Source organism: Schistocerca americana, chromosome 11, assembly GCF_021461395.2.
Source record: "Schistocerca americana isolate TAMUIC-IGC-003095 chromosome 11, iqSchAmer2.1, whole genome shotgun sequence".
NCBI classification, from domain to species: Eukaryota; Metazoa; Arthropoda; class Insecta; order Orthoptera; family Acrididae; genus Schistocerca; species Schistocerca americana.
In genome coordinates this window covers 138,060,054-138,078,036 of record NC_060129.1, presented here as the reverse complement: position 1 = coordinate 138,078,036, position 17,983 = coordinate 138,060,054, and the positions used below count along the sequence as shown (strand labels likewise).

At 42.7% G+C, this 17,983-nt stretch overlaps 1 protein-coding gene and 1 non-coding gene across 2 annotated transcripts in view; one reads left to right on the top strand and one right to left on the bottom strand.

The window, feature by feature from the left end:
- LOC124553603 (BRCA1-associated RING domain protein 1-like) overlaps window positions 1-16,862 on the top strand; it is a 40,854-nt gene extending 23,992 nt beyond the window's left edge. Inside the window, exons 3-4 of the mRNA XM_047127458.1 lie at window positions 1,244-1,402; window positions 16,377-16,862. Of these exons, the coding sequence (XP_046983414.1) occupies window positions 1,244-1,402; window positions 16,377-16,761 (544 nt within the window). The 3' untranslated portion in view covers window positions 16,762-16,862. The remainder of the gene's footprint in view (window positions 1-1,243; window positions 1,403-16,376) is intronic.
- Trnas-cga lies at window positions 1,784-1,858 on the bottom strand. Its single transcript has one exon. It is a non-coding gene; the product is annotated as a tRNA-Ser (tRNA).
- Window positions 16,863-17,983: the final 1,121 nt, after the last annotated feature.

Genomic DNA, 17,983 nt, shown 5'->3' with positions numbered 1-17,983 from the left:
CGCCTCTGCATGTCTTGTCAACTATGACAGCTGGTGTCGATTTCAAGTCTGTCACACAAAACTTTAAATGATTGCTTGAAAAGTTAAAACATGTACCTCATAGCAAGTGGCAAAAAAGAATTCGATAATCATCATCATCTTGTGTACAGTCAACAATGATGGTGCATGCAGCATGCAGGGATAGATTCCCACCCCACACAGAATGTTCCGTTAGGTTATTTCCAGTTCATATATGGGCACATCCTGCTACAGCTAAACTAAGCAGATGTTTAACATGTATTTGTGGTTAGAAAACAATGAGAGGTGGTGGATTCAGATCCCAGTAAAGGAACAAAATACTTTTTCTCGACAGTTCAGATTCTCATTTTGCTCTATTTGGATATGTAATGTATTATTGCACTTAGTTAACAATCCCATTAGTTGCTAGGTTTGAATCATCGAACACAATGCCAAGTCATTTCAACATGCACCCACACACACATCCTTACCTGCGGCTGAAATGATATTTAAGATCTTTCGTACTTAGTTAACAGAGACAATAGGTGCTCAATTGGAATCCTGGATGGTAGTCTTAATACAAATGTTTTTGTCACTCAATTTCAAGTTGAAACTTAGTTTCCAAAAAGTCATTTATTGCAATAAACTTGAGTTTACAAGCTGCCATCTAATTATAACAGGTTTCGATATTCACATTATCGTGATATTAGTCTGATTGTGGACTCAGTGTTACAAATCAGTTGCTTCAAGTGGGGTCTTGTAGTAATCATTTTGTAGAGTGAAATGTCCATATCGAAAAGAGATCAGAGGAACTGCAAGACAGTAACATTATGTGTGTGCATGTGTTGTTCCCCTACACTCTATCAAGGAATATGGGACTTCATCATCATCATACAATTTAGGTGGAGTGGAATTCAGGCCGTTTAGATAGTTTTGATGGTGATAGCACCTGAGGTAACCTGTCCAGTAATTCTGTAATTATGTTTTGTGCAAGTATTGGGCGTTGTACGTACCTTCTGGCTGCACTTAGATTTGAACTACCTGTTGTATGGGGTTGAGCGACTGCTGTGGAAAGCTCGGATGGTACGACTGATTGTTATTAGCTTACTGGTAATTCATTTGTATTAACTGGAGCCCTATCCCCTGTGTGGTTGGTCCCTCAGCAGTGCTGGCCATAGTGAGCCACCTCCACATCCCTACGAGGACACGCCCAGCCAGCTCACACCCTGCCTCTCTGTATGTGCAGTGCACCAGTTGTTACAGAGCTGAGGACCAGCACCACAACCACAACCAGAACCACCACCACCGCTGCCACCACCGCCACTGCCAGCGCACCTCGCCAGACACCTGCTGCTGCGCGGCCCACGACTCCTCCACCTGATGAGGCCACTGTTTCTCAAATGCGGTGAGTTCCCTCCACCCACACTCGCACACGCACACGCACACGCACACACACAAACACACACACACCATTATATGGTAGATAAGATATAAATACTGAAAAGCAAAGTGTAAATGCTCAGTCTAGATTTAATGAGGGTCAGCAAAGTGAACTGGGAATAAAATCAAAACATACAATCAGATGTGGTATCCCCACGACTAGATCATAGTATCATGGGAGAGAGGTTAGTTAAGAATAGGTTGGTAGGAAAAATAGTTATTGTCAACAGTTCAGTGTCTTATTCATCAAGACCAGCAAACCAATGCCAACAATAATTCAGACTGAGATTTTCACTCTGCAGCGGAGTGTGCGCTGATATGAAACTTCCTGGCAAATTAAAACTGTCTGCTGGACCGAGACTCGAACTCGGGACCTTTGCCTTTCGTGGGCAAGTGCTCTACCAACTGAGCTACCCGAGCACGAGTCAAGCCCCATCCTCACAGCTTTACTTTTGCCAGTACCTCGGCTCCTACCCTCCAAACTTTACAGAAGCTCTCCTGCAAACCATGCAGAACTAGCACTCCTGAAAGAAAGGATATTGCAGAGACACAGCTTAGCCACAGCCTGGGGGATGTTTCCAGAATGAGAGTCGTGCTTGGGTAGCTCAGTTGGTAGAGCACTTGCCCGCAAAAGGCAAAGGCCCCGAGTTCGAGTCTCAGTCCGGCACACAGTTTTAGTCTGCCAGGAAGTTTCAATAATTCAGACAATGTCATGCCCAGAAAATTTAGTGATGGGGAGAGTATGAGTGCACTGAATGTCTAACACTGTCAGGTGAGATAAATGTCTATTACTTTAGATGTATTGTAATGGTCTAGTAGAGGTCAGACTCATACACAGACATTTATGAGACCATTTTTGGTGCTTGTCAGGAATGAGAGAGGAGAAAGAACCCAATAATTTGCTATAAAGTTTCTGTCAGTAACAAGAAATATACCCGGAAATCACCAAACAGAAGCAAACGTCAGCAGAGCCTGAGCTTGCCAGGGTGTGGACCACCTTGGTTGCCCAACTGTACTCTGCTGTAACAGCCAGTCTCGGTAACCACAGACATGCAAAGGGGAAACTCTGCCTTCTGTTGACAGTGTGTCTGTCTGTCTGAGCAGCAGATTTTCAGTGCCATGAGCTCCCAGAGTCCACAATTACAAGCATTCCTATCTCTGTCTTTCCCTACAGTTTTTAACCTCAGCAACCACCTCTAGTTCCACAGCGGTTATTCCCTGATGCCTTCAAATATAACTTACTCTGCTGACCCTTGTACTTAACACAGTTTTCCACATATCACACTATCCTCGCCTATTCTGTAGAGATGTTCCATAGTTCTTCTGTTATGAGTTCACCTAGTTTAAACACCCTTCAATAGCACCGCATTTAGAATGCTCAGATTCCCCTCTTGTTTTTTCCATAATCCATGATTAATTTTTATGCAGTACTGTGCTCCAAGCACACATTCTGGTATGTCTAACACAAATTAAGGCCTATCTTTGATATTAGTCACTTTGTTTTGCGAGGAATCTCCTGTTTTTCCATGCTACATTACTCCTTATAACAACCTTGCTTTGACCCTCAGTGTAAATTAGCATCACGTGTACCAGAGTCCCTACAAGTGGTCTACTAGTCCCTACAAGTGGTCTACTGTGTGGTCCTTAATTCTGTAAACTTTTCCACCAATGTTACTTCTGCCACACCCCAATACTTTCCTCTTTCTTCCATTCATTAATCCTGATTTGGCACTCATTCAACTGTTTATTACATTCACCAACTCTGGTGATTGTCTCACTTTCAGTGAACACAGAAATATCACCAGTGAATTTTATCAATGAAATCCTTTTCACCTTCAGTTTTAATTAAATTGCTATAAGTTTCTTCAGTACCACCAATGATTCTTCAGTGTTCATCTGAACATTTGTGGAGATTTCCTGCATCCTTATCTTTAACCATCTTTAATTCAGAATACCAATTCTTGTTGATTATTGTACATATTCTATGTTACCTGCTGTTCAATATATCTTATATGTACCTTTCAAAAAAATATCATGCACTTTCACTGTTTCATGCTGTCAAATGTCATGTAAAGATCTGCAAATCCAATAAAGATCTCTTGATGTTTCTTGAACATCCCTTCCACTATCCCTCGATCCTTTACTCCAAATTCAGTTTTCTCAAACAGATTGTCACCTTTGTCTTCCATTCTTCTGCATGTTGTTGTTATTTTTTCAATAAGTTCTATTCATGAGCTGTTCAGCTATTGCACGTATAGGCGCTTGGTTGCTTCTGTAGTGCCTGGATGGTGTTTCTCTGGCAGTCTGTTGTTATGACTCCTGTCTCGTGGATTGCGCAGACAAATGTGAATACTCACATGATTGCCATTTATTATTGCATTGTCTAGAGCCTCAAAGAAGTTAAAATTCCCATTCCATTCCTGTGTACGTCAGTATCCTATTATTTACACACTGAATTCTCATAACAATTCTCTTAAAATGTAGTTCACGAACTGGTCAGAGCACGGGGGTCACAACCCGTACCACACGCCACTGTTAAGCACTAATGAAGGACTGGATCCCTTACTTCAATTGCACATAATTCATTAAGGTCAATCCAACACCTTTATTTCAAATACATAAATGAAGTTACATTTGAGTCTGTCTAACATTAAACAGGAATAAAAAAAAAAAACAATTTCAAAATCAGCTGATTCAGTGCGTGAAGTGAGAGTTAAGCCAATAACCAGGTAAACTAAATTTGAATGTGTCTGGCACTAAACAGGAATAACATACAATTTTTTTATATGTTTAAACTACAGCATTAAGGAATTCCAAATCTTTCCCCTTTCTAGGCAGAGGCTGAGCCAGAAACACAGAATGCCCCAAAATCACAGTTTTGCTGTGAAATCTTACAGGACACCCGAAAGCAGTAACAGACAAGGGGTCGGCGCCCACAAATAACATAGGCCAAGAGTCAGGCCAGGAGCACATCCCACGAGAACTTGTTCACACTTGCTCACCACAAACTGTACACATTCCGACCGAACATCTGCTTGCGGTGGCTCCCAGAAGGACGAAGCAACCAACAGCCCCACACCGTGCTTCTCACACAGGCACCTCAATTTGTACAAACATATAGGCCAACACCAACTCCGGACTCCTCCCTCACTGTGAGGCTTGGCACAATTTATACGAACTGCCTTCCAGGCGACCAGTAACCGCTGCAGGAGTTTCACTATTCACAAACAGCCCCAGCGTAACAGACATCACACATGTGCTTACGCCCGAGCCACAACTCCGCCAGTCTCACCGGCTGCCCCAAACCGACTGCCTCTTGCCGTCCCGTGCGCCCCAACCGAAAATGCAAAGATGCTCATGCCCGGGGACGCACCAAAGATAAGCCGATTGCTGATGATCGACCAGTGATCTGGCTCAGTCATTATCATAACTCAATTGTGCTCTGAGTGCACATCTGTTCCCGGATACACCTTACAATTCAATACCTGATTCCAGAGTGTGTATCTGGTTGTGATGTACTCCAGCTGGAAATGTCTTTACCAGCTAAAGCTCTGCCTCCCTCCTTAAGAGCTGAAAATGCTGAGATACCGAAGCAACCGCACAAATGTCACAGAAAACAGGGCATAGCCTTGCAACAAGTCAGCCATCCACATGTGGTGGAATGGTGCAGGAGGGCTCCTCCAAAGGGAGTGCTTGTAACGGTAACACTGACCAACATAAATGGCAGTCAGTGATTACATTAAACCTCTCAGAGGAATTTTTGAGAAAGTTGTGACTGTGAGATAACCCAATGGGAACAGAACAAACAGACTGGGATTCGTTTCCGAAACACCCCAGCGGAGTATAACCAACACTAAACATTTGAGTGAGGAACAGATGTTCTCCAGCACAAAAGGAAGTCTTATTAATTAAATATTAGTTATGTATTAAAATTAGTCACCAGGCTAATTAGGAATTCTTGTCAAACAATGTAATGAAGCAGAAGGCAGTGCTAAGGCTAACCTAACTTTCCTTGACACACACACACACACACACACACACACACACACACACACACACAAAACTCTTTCTTTATATCTGTTCACATTACAACAGAGTAACGTAGCCTTGCAGATAAATGTAGTACTAATTTGAAAGTCAAACAAATGGCCAATGAGATAGCAAACAGTAGCATATGCCTCACAACAACACGTACCTTGAATCCGGGCTTAATTTCGGTCAAAACACGTTCTTGCACCTCCCACAAACTCCCTTTCTTCTAATTCTCTCTTTTTTCCCTTTTTTACAGTACAGCACTGGAGATTTGAAATAGTATTAAATCAAAACGTAACTATAATTTTCCGCTGCACCAGAACAAGTGAACGTGACAATGGGTCGCCAATGTGATGTGTGATAGGCAGGAGGTACTGTGTGTGAGTGTGTGTGTGTGTGTGTGTGTGTGTGTGTGTGTGTGTAAGATAAGTGGAGTATCATTCCAAAGTTGTGATTGGTACATATCGCCTTTTGTTTACAACTGCCAACAACCTCAGCGATGAAGTAGCAAGGCAACGTCTCATGTGTGTCAATGAGAAATAAGTAATGTAAGCTGTGTTTGAATGTAAATGTCTTTATAATTTGCTTTCATGAAATCATTTCATTCCATGTTGCAATTTATGTCACAGCTAAAAATCAAATGTGCGTATGGAACAAACATGACTAAAAGTTGGCAGTCTTTCGAGCCGATACGTCCCTTTGTCCACGGCACTCTTGACCTTTGTCTTTATCTGCCCGCACCCTTGTTAGAACATGGTTGACACTATACAGTAGAGAGGAGCTCCCACAGGGGGCAAATTTGAACTCCCAATGCAGAACGGACATGTATATGTATGACCCATAAGGCTGTCCGTCTGTCTATCTGCCCCAACATAGTTCTCAAACGAAAGTTCCAATTTTAAAGCCGTTTTTTTACTTGACAGCTGGTTTAATCAGGACGGTTCTTACATATATTTCTGAAAGTCTGTTCAGCCATTTAAATGTCATGAGCTATATGAAGTAAAAATGTTTTCCGCCAGCATGCTCTCTTGAAATACATTACGTAGTCCATAAGAATTACATCATCTTACGTAGTGCCAAACTGTAGAGCTCAAAAAGATGTACCTAAATAAAAGATTAAGGTTGAAGAATAATGACGATTTTTGTCTTCTGAAATTACCTGTTTCAGCACCCACAAAGCAGAAAAAGTGTGAGTATGACTCAACTGTGAAAGACAAACATATGCTCTTGCTGACTTTTCGTGGTTCTTTTTAAGGTCTACAATTCATTAAAAAATCAAATGATTTTGCTCTAATAGTTTATGTAGCGTACTGTAAGAGCACGAAGGCAGCCCACTTTTTTGCGACTTGACTTACAACTATAGCCACAGATTATTTCTTGTGCTACCTAAAGTAGCGAAATATATACTAATAGTAAATGAATATGTCTGTGAGTTAAAGAAAGAAACATGTAAATCCCATAAGTGGTTCTCACGTTACAATCGCCTATCTGTATGTCTGTTTGTGAATTCAGTCTTTGTAGTCCACGATTCAGACAGGTCGTGTGTACGGCTTTTTCAATTTGAATCAGTTTACCTTGTTAGCCATCGCTGCCTCACAGAGAAGCCAACAGACAATCCAACAGGCACTTTAGGAATTAAAGTTCAACGATATTACTCAGTCACTCTATGTAGGTCAATCGCTTGCAGTTGAGTTGTTGTTCTGCTCAGAACCGACAGCATTGTTTCCGTTTGTTGGTAGTGTTTATTTACACAGCGAGACTGTGATTGGACACGAGAGTTTAATAGTTACGTATATATCTACAAAAATTAGTGACTTCTTTAAATCTAAAAGACAAAAAGTTTGTGAGAGCAATGAAAACTACAGATTAGATGTAGAATCCATGACATCGGCTGTGGCTGGAGAAGAAGATGCAAACAAAAAATCAGACGATCCTTCTCCTATGTCATCATAGCAAAATGAAAATTTCTATAAGTTGGTGGATATGGATACAGACAAAACATCTATAGACAGTATTGATAATTGTAATGATGATGAAAAGCCAGATTGTCGGTCTGTCGAACAATGTACAGATTATAAAGCTAAAAACCCGTGGTTAATTATTAAAAAAAGGCCTAGTTTGTAGAAGTGTATCTACACTACGTAAAGGAACAAAAAGTTGTTACTGAGCGTGTTTGTGGACACCTTATAAGCAAGCAAAGTTAAATAGACCGTTTTATGAGTTTGAGACAGAAATTGATCTCCAAATTAAAAATGGTTTGGATATGGGCCAAATACTATATTCAAATGTTGCTTGATCTAATATAGTGATTCATATTTCTGACCAGATGACATCAGATCTAATAAATAATTTAATAAAAAGTGACTCCAAATTTTCACTTCTTTTGGATAAAGCCACTTCCCTTTCACACAAAAAAGCTTCGATTGTGTAGTTCAGAACATTGTTAAAAGGGAAAACGCCATGACAATTTCTTTGGCATTTTTTGAGCTAAATGACACAACAGCATCTGATATCTTGAAAGAACTTTTAAAGCAGTTAGAATCACTAGGACTAGGCTGTGAGTTTTTGAAAGACCATTTAATCGCTTTGACTTGCGATAGAGCTTCTGTCGTGTTAGGAAAAAGTCTGCCCTTGCAAAGCTGATGTTTCCAAACTTATTCATCTGGCATTGTTTGAATCATCGTTCAGAACTCACCGTGCACAACACGATAGAAGAAGTGCTGGGAATTAATCATTTTAAAATATTCATGGATAAAGTTACAAATATCTTCAGCTGCTCTCCAAAAAACAGCAGTGAGTTGGCAGTTGCTGCTAAAGGTTTGGAGCAAGAAATTTAAAAATTGGTCATGTGTTTGACACTCGTTGGGTAGCCTCCAGTTTATTGGCAGTAAAAGCTGTGTGGGAAGATTGCAGGGCTCTGTACAGAAATTTTTTTGAAGTATCAGAGGACACGAAACGAGACTCAAAACAATGGTCTTCTTACAAAGGGCTTTGTAATACATTGTCATTTACATCTTTCGTCTCCAACCTAGCTGTAATGTCTGATGCCTTAGAAGAGTTGGCCGATCTATCCCTACAGCTTCAAAGATCAAGTGTTAACCTTGTTCAAGCTCACAACGACATTACACTTTTATTAAAACTGTTTGAAAGTCTGGTTGATGCAATGGGACAACATGCAAATGTAGCTAACATTGCACTGGAAAATATGAACTTTCAATGTGTTAAACTTTCTCAAAGAACAAATATTTCTAAGATTCCTGATAAACAGTTTTATTGCAGCTTGGCAAATAAAGCTACGATGATGTTATGAATTACATGAAGGCCATTCACCTGAAATTCTGGCCTAAAAACATATCGATCACTTACGGAGAAAATGAGATTTTTCGAATGTGTGAAAGATTTAAGATTAATAGCCCTCTGAAATAATGAAGGACTTCAGGGAGTACAAACGGGGTCTGAAACCAGTACTAAGCGAGGAAATGCCAACTGTTCTTGTACAGCCACCAATGTTAAAAAATTTTGTATCAATAATAAACAGCATTGCAGTGTCGATTGCAGAGTGTGAACGTGGCATTTCTGCAATGAACTTAATTATGACACCACTGAGATCTTCACTCTACATCAGCACTGTTTGTAGTTCATTACGCATCAGACTTCTGGGACCACCTGTAACCAGATATGAAAATGGGTGTCTTGGATGGCGAAGGGATATCATTCTGCACTTGCTACACAGTCAAAAGCACAAAGTGATAAAGTGTATAATGAGGATAATTCTGTATTATGGAAATGTTTTCCTTAATCCATCTCCATTGATTGTGTTTGAAATAATTTCACAATGCTTACTTTTTCTTCATTTACTTGAGCCACTGAGTATGAACTTAGTTTAAATTATGAGTTCAGTTAATGATGCGTCCTAAAAAAGTACTTTTTAACAATAAATACACAATGTATATTCTGTATAAACTGACTGGTCATATGCCACTGACTTTTGTCAGGATAACAGATGTTTGTTATTTTAAGTTAATACGCTATGTTGAAAGTGTAATAAAATTTAAAGGGAAATATTTAAACAAAGTTGTATACCCTTAGGTCAAAGATATATACTGCATGTTGACAGGACTTATTTTATGAGGGAAGGGAAATGAAATTCATATTTCAAACTACAAAACTGTAATCTCAAAATTAATGCTCAGTACAATTTATTATTAATGTGATATTCTTGATTTGGAATCATTTGTAATTTTATCATAAATGAGTTAACAGATCAATACTCAATCCGACCGATTCAGTTTATTGGTCATTAGCGGTTTAATTGTTGAACGGCAAATAGAGCTAAAAATCTACTGAGATGTAGGATTCTTGAAGTTATGAACTGCTGCTTGAAACAGTGTAACATCTTCGTGCAGCCCGCTGAAGTAAAATTGTTTAAATAATGGTTTAATGTACAAACCAATTTTTTTATATACACCGTATGTTATTGGAAATGAAAAGGTAATTTTAACAGAGCTGTAATGGAACTCAAGAAGCTTTGACATTTTTGTAAAATATTCGCCAAAGATGGATGATTGTTATAAGTGCGACTTTGACTGAAATGGTAGACTTCACTGTGAAGCTGATTTTAATATAAGTGCATGTTTATTTTTGTAATAATTCTCTCTCAATGCCAAATGCGTTTATAGCTTTTCCTGCAAGATGTATTGTACATGTAAAACGTTTTTCGGTCAGATTGCAGCAAATGTGTTAACATTTATAATAACAGGTCCCTTTTAATTGTTTGTGGTTTAATAAATAAATATTCAGTTTGCAGCGTCTACTCATGAAATATGTTTCTCAGTTAAGACACTATGGGCTTACGGAAAAGAACAAATCTGTCATCTCTATGATGAGTGTATCATGTCCTGATTATTATAACATAAAGAACACTTGCCCACGAAAGGCAAAGGCCCTGAGTTTGAGTCTTGGTCTGGCACACAGTTTTGATCTGCCAGGAAGTTTCATATCAGCGCACACTCTGCTGCAGAGTGGAAATCTCACTCTGGGAACAATAGTGTTTTTTCAGTTCAATTTTTACACGTAGGGTCTCATCTTAATTTTATGGTAAAGACCTTTCTGTTTGGCTAGTAACATAGGAACTACTTAATTATTTTAAGAGTGTAAAAGTTAAGTCATAGATATTTTTTAGTCCATTAGTTACATTTCACATTCAGAAGGGAATTTATTTATTACCTGTATAAATAAAACTTGTGATTTCTTTTTCACTTACTATCATGAAACCGCTTGTACGAACTGAGGATGACCTCTGAACCCAGACGTCAGGAGTCATTGGTGCTGACACGAGCTACAATTTGCAGTCGGGTGCACCCAGTGCTCTCTATCGCCGCCGGCAGGGCCTCCTCCACATCTCGGATGAGACCCCCCGGCAAGCAGACAGAGTGAACACTGGCCTTCTTCCCCGACCTTTCCGCTATTTCCCTAAGGGGCTCCATCACCCGCCTAACGTTGGAGCTCCCAATAACTAATAAACCCCTCCCCCCGTGTGCCTGCTCGGATCTTGCTGAAGGAGCAGCCACATGTCCACTCACAGGCAGAGCGGGTGATGCCACACGGCCAGCCTCCACATTGACCCTCCGCCTCGTGCGCCGCAAACGCCGCTGAACCCACCGCTCCCCTTGGGGAGAGGGTGGCCCAGCCGCGCCCGATACCCGCGAGGATGTCTCGACAGCAGGGACAGTGGGTGACGCATGTGTAACACCTGGGGTGTACCGTGCGACGCACCAGACTCCTCACTGCCGCTACACTCCGAGGCAGCAGCCTGAAGACGGCTCACCGCGGCCATCAACACGCTCAGCTGTTCGCGAACAGTGGCCAGCTCCCCCTGCGTCCGTACACAGCAGTCACACATCCTATCCGTCCTAAGAAATCAATTTGCTGTAGAGAGTTAATCAACTTTTAACTAGACTGCTAATTCAGTAAAGGCGGCTGTCTGTTGACTGAACTGTGGTTACTAGACACTTCTTGTAGAAAACAATGAAAAAAGCACTACCTGTCTAAGGACTGCATTCAAAACACTAGCACTGCTGGCACTATGGCTGACTAAAGGGACTCTTGAGATCAGTTACTGCCCTGAATGGTGATTACAAAATTAATGGTGCGCGTTCTTGCCTGGAGAGTGAAAGTGATAATGCATGAGGTGACTGGCCCGTATCGAACTACGGTGGGTAGAGGCAGATAAAGTATTCAAACTGTCCGTGAATATAGCAACATCGTAGCTGCGGCACATCCTCACATGCTCGAATGCGCCGTAATGTCGCTCGATTTCGGGAATGCTTTTGATAGGGTGAGTCACCAGTGCCTTCTTGAAACAATGATCGTACTGTATTTTCTGCAATATTTTGTCAAGGTCATTGGTATAATGTTGAAGAACAGCAGTTTGCAAATCATGAGTGGTCAGCTAACAAGGCAGCTTGCACTCAAGAGTTGTGTGCGACGAGAGGTGGTCCTGTGTGGACGGCCTCGTTCGCCACTGCCGCCGAGGCCCTGCTAGATGCTCTGCGGAAACAGCAACGAGGGCTGCACGCATGCAGACACACAGATGTAGCCAGAATATCGTGTGTAGGCCGTACACAGGTGACGTGGGTCTCGTGATCTCCGGCCAGAGCGAGTCGCAGAAGGCATTGCAGGTCACCAGCAAATACCAACTTGCATCAGCTGCGAAGCCGAGCAACATTAAATCACACGTGGAATATCTCTGCAAAACACGGGAGACCTCAGTCCAAGTTCTGGCTCTGGACTACAGGTCTAACGTAAATCGTACTGCAGCTAGTCTAAGTGCTTGCCAGCGTGCCAGTTGCAGTCAAAGAACATAGGGCGAGAAGAGTTGACGACATCCAAAGGCCACACTTTGCACATATGTAGATGGTCTCTAAAGTCAACTGTGTGGCACATGTTTTACCCATACCAGGTGAAACAGCAGCAAGATTTCTGTCAGCTTAGGGTCATTTTGTAACTCGTGGTAATATTTTTAAGATAAAGTTTGATACGTTGACCATCTCAGGCGGAAACGGGGGGGGGGGGGGGGGGGGGGGAGGAGGAGAAGATTAAATATCGCCGAGTTTGGGAGAAAGTGAGAAACTATATTCGTGTGTTCCACACAAGACATGCGGAAGAAGACACACACGACCCTCACAGCGCACTTACCAGACGAAATTACTCCCACTGTTTCGAATCCACCCACAGATGTACGGCACGTCGCCTATGGCTTTCATCATTTTGAACAATTTTGATTCCAACTCAGTTATACTCAAACCAGAGTTGGCCGTCCAATATGGTAAAAGTCAAGAACATGTGCGTCGAATTAATGAGAAGCAAAAGCGGAAACGTGACTGTACAAAAGTAGCCGCACTACAGCTGGACGGCCTTTTCGACAAACATCGGCACCCCTCACCTACCAACAAGTGTGAAAAGTACTCGGTAGATGGCAGTATACAGGGAAGTAGCAACCAAAGTGAAACTTAAGGCAGTCCACCTGGGTGGTCGGCAGCACGTGAGAATTACGACCTGATAGCAGGCGAGGTTTGTACGCGCTCAAGTGAAGGACATCTGGTGAGTTATTACATAATTGTTAGCCACAATACCTCGCCTTCCAATTTTTTTGAATCGTAGCGACGTGCCGTGTGAATAAAGGAATGCTGTAAACTGGCTAAGAGGACAAACAACGTACCACCTGCCAGCAGAGGGAAACGAGACGGGCGGGCGCTGGGTGGGTCGCCGCACGCACGCCGGGCACAAGCGGGCCACGGGGCGGCGTGTGCGTCGCTGAGGCGGAAAACTGCGAGAGGAACTTCGCAACATGTTTCAGTGCATACAGTTACGTGGTACAGTGTGCAAAGTGAATAGAAAAAGGCGTGAACGCAAGAACATCATAATGTATCGTCCTTAAGCTCTTTTGTGTTAAACGGTGTTTCTTACTGCCTTATTTATTTTTAAGGAAACAGAAATCTAATTTGAAATACATAGGTCAGAAGCACTCTATTTTGTGAAAGGAATCTCGGAGGAAAAGCTGGTCCTCACGACAGAACACATGCTACTTTTTAGTACACTTTATTTCACTTCGTTCCGTATGTTGAAACTCCTTTTAACCAGAAGCCACTGCACTGATTTCTGCTGTTCTGCGTTACATTCATCGTCACCCGCTGTATCAGGAATCGCAGCACGGAGCTTCCAGCGCGTGCAGTGCTCAGGGATGGCAGAAGACCAACTTTCCAAACGAGCGAGTTACAAGATGTTGACAAATAAATCGGAAAGCAGACCATCGTTAACACACAGCTTGGAAGGCGTCGCTCTCAGCTGAGTTAGTTTGTGTGCAAACATGGTCTTTTAGATGAAGCGCTAAAAATAAAAAAAATTAAAAATAGAAAAAAAAAAAGTATGCGCGAAAATAGCGCAGCGACTCGGTGACAGGTATGGGGGAGGCCTCGTGGCCAGACCTCGGAATGGTTAAAAAATTAAATGAAAGAAAAGGGGTTAAGGGCGCGAGTTTCTAGTCTGCATGTACTGGATTCGAATACCGCAACTCGCATGAATTTTAATTCGTGGTCATAGTTGCTAGTTAAGAAAAAGTTGAAATGATTCTTGCTACATATGCTGAAGGTCTGGGTTCGTTTCTCACATCCGGCAATCATTTTTAACAAGCATAAGCAGCATCTCTCCCACCTCTGGTAGCCTGGAGGAGAGTCGCTACAGGTTGGGCCCTGACAGAGGCGGAAGTCACGCCGGGTCGAAACTCTGTCACCAGTCACCTTTCTTAAGCGATATCTTTTTAAATCAATGAGCCAATTGCTGTACAAGGCCGCAGCGCACTTGACTCTTACTGTATTCGAGTCTGAGATGTGAAAATATTGACGATGGACTGGAATTCGAACTCAGATCTCCCTTTTCGCCACGTTTGATGACTTTCAGAAGGTGCATTTCCACTGCTTCATTGTCTCTGGTTGTCTGCAAAGTCGTAAAGACGCTCACAAAAGACACATCTCTGGGTTCGAATCCTGGCATGTCACTTTAAGTTGCAACATGAGCACAGCAAAATACATGTGAGAAATTATTCTGGGCTTTGTTAACAATAATGGTGGTACTGGTTTCGAGTCCCAAGTCAGACGGGCAGCTTTTCGTCCCTTTCGTGTCACTTTCAAACATGCCACTCCTAGCTACTGGTGAAAGAGAATAGTACAGTCGAGGTATCTTTGTATGTAGTGAACAACTGTGTGTCCAGGGTTCGACTGCTAGTCAGCAGAAAATTTTCATAATTGTATTTACAATATAAAAATGCGCACATTTCACTGCTAATGAAGTAAATCAGTGTAGAACGTCTACGCGTGACTAGAGGTCAGTGTCGATAGGTACTGGGTTTGAGTGCGCATAACGCGCATAACACAACACTTTCGTCTCCTGGTTTTACTTTGTCATCTCATTGCTGGTTAAAAATGACGATTTCTGGCGTTTCATTGTGCTTAGTGAACCATCCTATTAAGTGCTGCGTTCGAATCTCCGGGAAACACAAAACTTTATGGCAGATCATTTCAAGTTTCAACTTGGACACTCTTTGTTACTTGTGACTGAAACCAAACTTGAGATATTTCATCTTTACTTGCTAGATTGCATTCCCAGATAGTAGCGCAGTGAGAAAACTTTCGTCGTGTCATTTAAAGGAGGAGGATGCTTTCTGAGGTTTCATTTATTACAATAAATTTGAATATGCAAGCGTAATGGTTGTGTAATCTCGAATAACACGTTTTCTGGTATTTGCATTATGGAATTATTAATTTGCATCTAAACTGATGGTCGCACAGAGCAGTTCTCTCTTGTGGCCTCATGCACTGAACATTTTGTACAGGCAAAGACTGTACCGAAAACAGAGCAGAGGAACAATGTTATGAGGACTGATTACAAATCAGGCGAAACACAATTCAGATCTTTCCATCAAGTTTCTGGCGTGCAGCCGCATAAATTCAGCCTCTTCTCCTAATATTTCGGCCGAACACCGTCCCGCCATCTCCAGAGTGAGCCGAGGTGACTGACGCTGCCGCACTGGGTCCGTCCTTTTAAACCCGAGGACCGAACCACTGAATTTATGCGGCTGCACGCCAGGAACTTTATGGAACAGTCCTTACGCTGCAAAAACATCAAGATGGACGACAACTGAGATCGTTCAGATGATTATGAGCATGATAGCACATGTTAAATACATGTGCGTATGCTATGAGGCCATAAAATGTCACACACACACACACACACACACACACACACACACACACACACACACACACACAGTTTTTTTATGGGGGTGTTGTTGCCGATTTAGTGTTTGTTATCTCCCACATGTTTTAAATGAATTGTTGTCTGTGTGTCAAAGTTTGTGTCTGGTGAGGCTGAATGAAGAAAACTGCCGGTAACTGCAGTGAAATTTTTTTGCCTGCGTACCAGGTAAGTGTCTGTTTGAAAACGAGGAGACGGAATTCTTCTTGTGTGTGACGTCTGGCATTGAAGCTGCAGACAGAGACCAGTATCAGCTGCAAGAAGCCTCTTCTGTAGTGGAGGTGAGCGACTGGTTAGGTGTAGCGTCCCGAGAGCAAAGGAGCTGACTTGCAGGAATGAGTGTAACAAAATGTGGTAATGAAATTCTTTCAGAGGTTGTATAATGCTATTTCTTATGAGGGGGATAGAACAGATGTACTGTAATTTAGTACATACACACAATTGCGCACTGTTTTGTACTGTGGGAGGGAGAATAAGGTAGGTTTGTCTCAGGACAGATTGGTATTCTCAACACTTGTTTCCTCGTGTGGCTGTTTTCCCCTTTCTGTGTGCTGTGTGTTTGCAGCAGAGAGTGGCAGTTTGTGTGTTTTGTGCAGGAGCCTCTCTGCAGAGGAGAGGGACAGAAGGCTGGTCCAGGCGGCTGAGCAGGGGGCAGTGGGGGAGCTGAGGGCGCTGATCGCCGCAGGGGCCGACGTGGGGGCGAGGGGCGGGCAGTGGGGGTGGACCGCCCTGCACTGGGCAGCGTCCAGGGGAGACGTCGAGGTGGTGAGGCTGCTGCTGGAGGCGGGGGCGGCGGTGGACGCCAGGGATAAGGATGGGTGGACGCCGCTGCACTGTGCGGCAGCCTATCGCCAGGCAGAAGTGGTTGCTGCGTTGCTCGACGCGGGGGCCGACAGGGGGGCCACAGGTAGTGGTGGGGAGACACCGCTGGACCTCGCCACGCAGCCGGGCTACAGGCATCTGATGGACATGCTGTCATGAGGCAGACAGTCCAGCGATTTGTGTGCAAAAAAACAGGAACTGAAAGAATTTGTACGAGAGCAATATTCATAATTTTTTAAATAAAGATCGAAAAAACTCAATCCTATTGTGATTAACTAATTTCAGCCATCCTCAAGTAACATACAGCACACACATACTCTAAGGAACGTTGTAGCAAAACCCAGACAACACCACATAACAGCAAAATAATTCAGGTAACAACGGACAATCCTTCTCTCAATAAAAATGTCTCGAGTACACTTCCAGACTAAACATGGCAAAAGTCAAAAGTTGACTGCTCTATAATATCTGATCGCTGAAAAGTATTTCACACCAGTCTACAAGGTGCTACATCAGACTATTCTAATTTGCAACACACCGAGATTAAAGCTATATCAGTTCTATCACCAGAATTTTCGCTCCTGATATCAGACTCAATTTACTTCTCCATATTCAGCAAACATTCTACTCTACCGTACCTGTTGTGTTTAATAACAATGAGATATTAGTAACAGTATTCACACTACATAATGCGACGATCATCTGGAACCATACAGTCAGTCTACATTTAGCTAAACACAATCAGACCACAACATGACATGCACACAAAATGTGAAGCAAATCCTCTCTATCTGGTACTGTTGTCTCTACTTGAGGTAAAAGATTGCAACAAGCAAAGTAATTCTAGTTGTATTCGAGACAGAACACTGAGCCCGAGTTTCAGCACACGAAAGCAATTTCGCAACGACGCACACGAGTCTCCACACTCATCGGTTACAACGGCACAGCTGAGACGGTGACGCAAGTCGAGGAGCTACAGGTAATAAAATTACACTTACTTTGACTCGTACATCGAGTAGATAAGTGTAGTGGAGAGTGTACGCCTGTCAACTCAGCTGCTGTCACCTCACTTCACTCCCTGCGGCCGCAGCTGACGCAGCTCGCCGCTGCCCGCCAGTCCGTGGCTCCTGCCACAACTGTCAGCGGCCTCTCTGCTTGTGAGGCGCCAGCAGGCAAACGGCAGAACAGTCCGTGAGGCCGTCACTCAAACTTCACTCACAAAGAGTACTGACAAGGCGCAGAAGAAATGCTCGGACACAACATTGCCTTCACGAATCTTTTGAACAGTAAAATTTCTCTGAGACCTTCGTTGTTCACGTCTACACTGTAGGAAGATTCGTAGTTTCCTACAAGCTCTTGGACCGGAGAATCGATTTCGCTT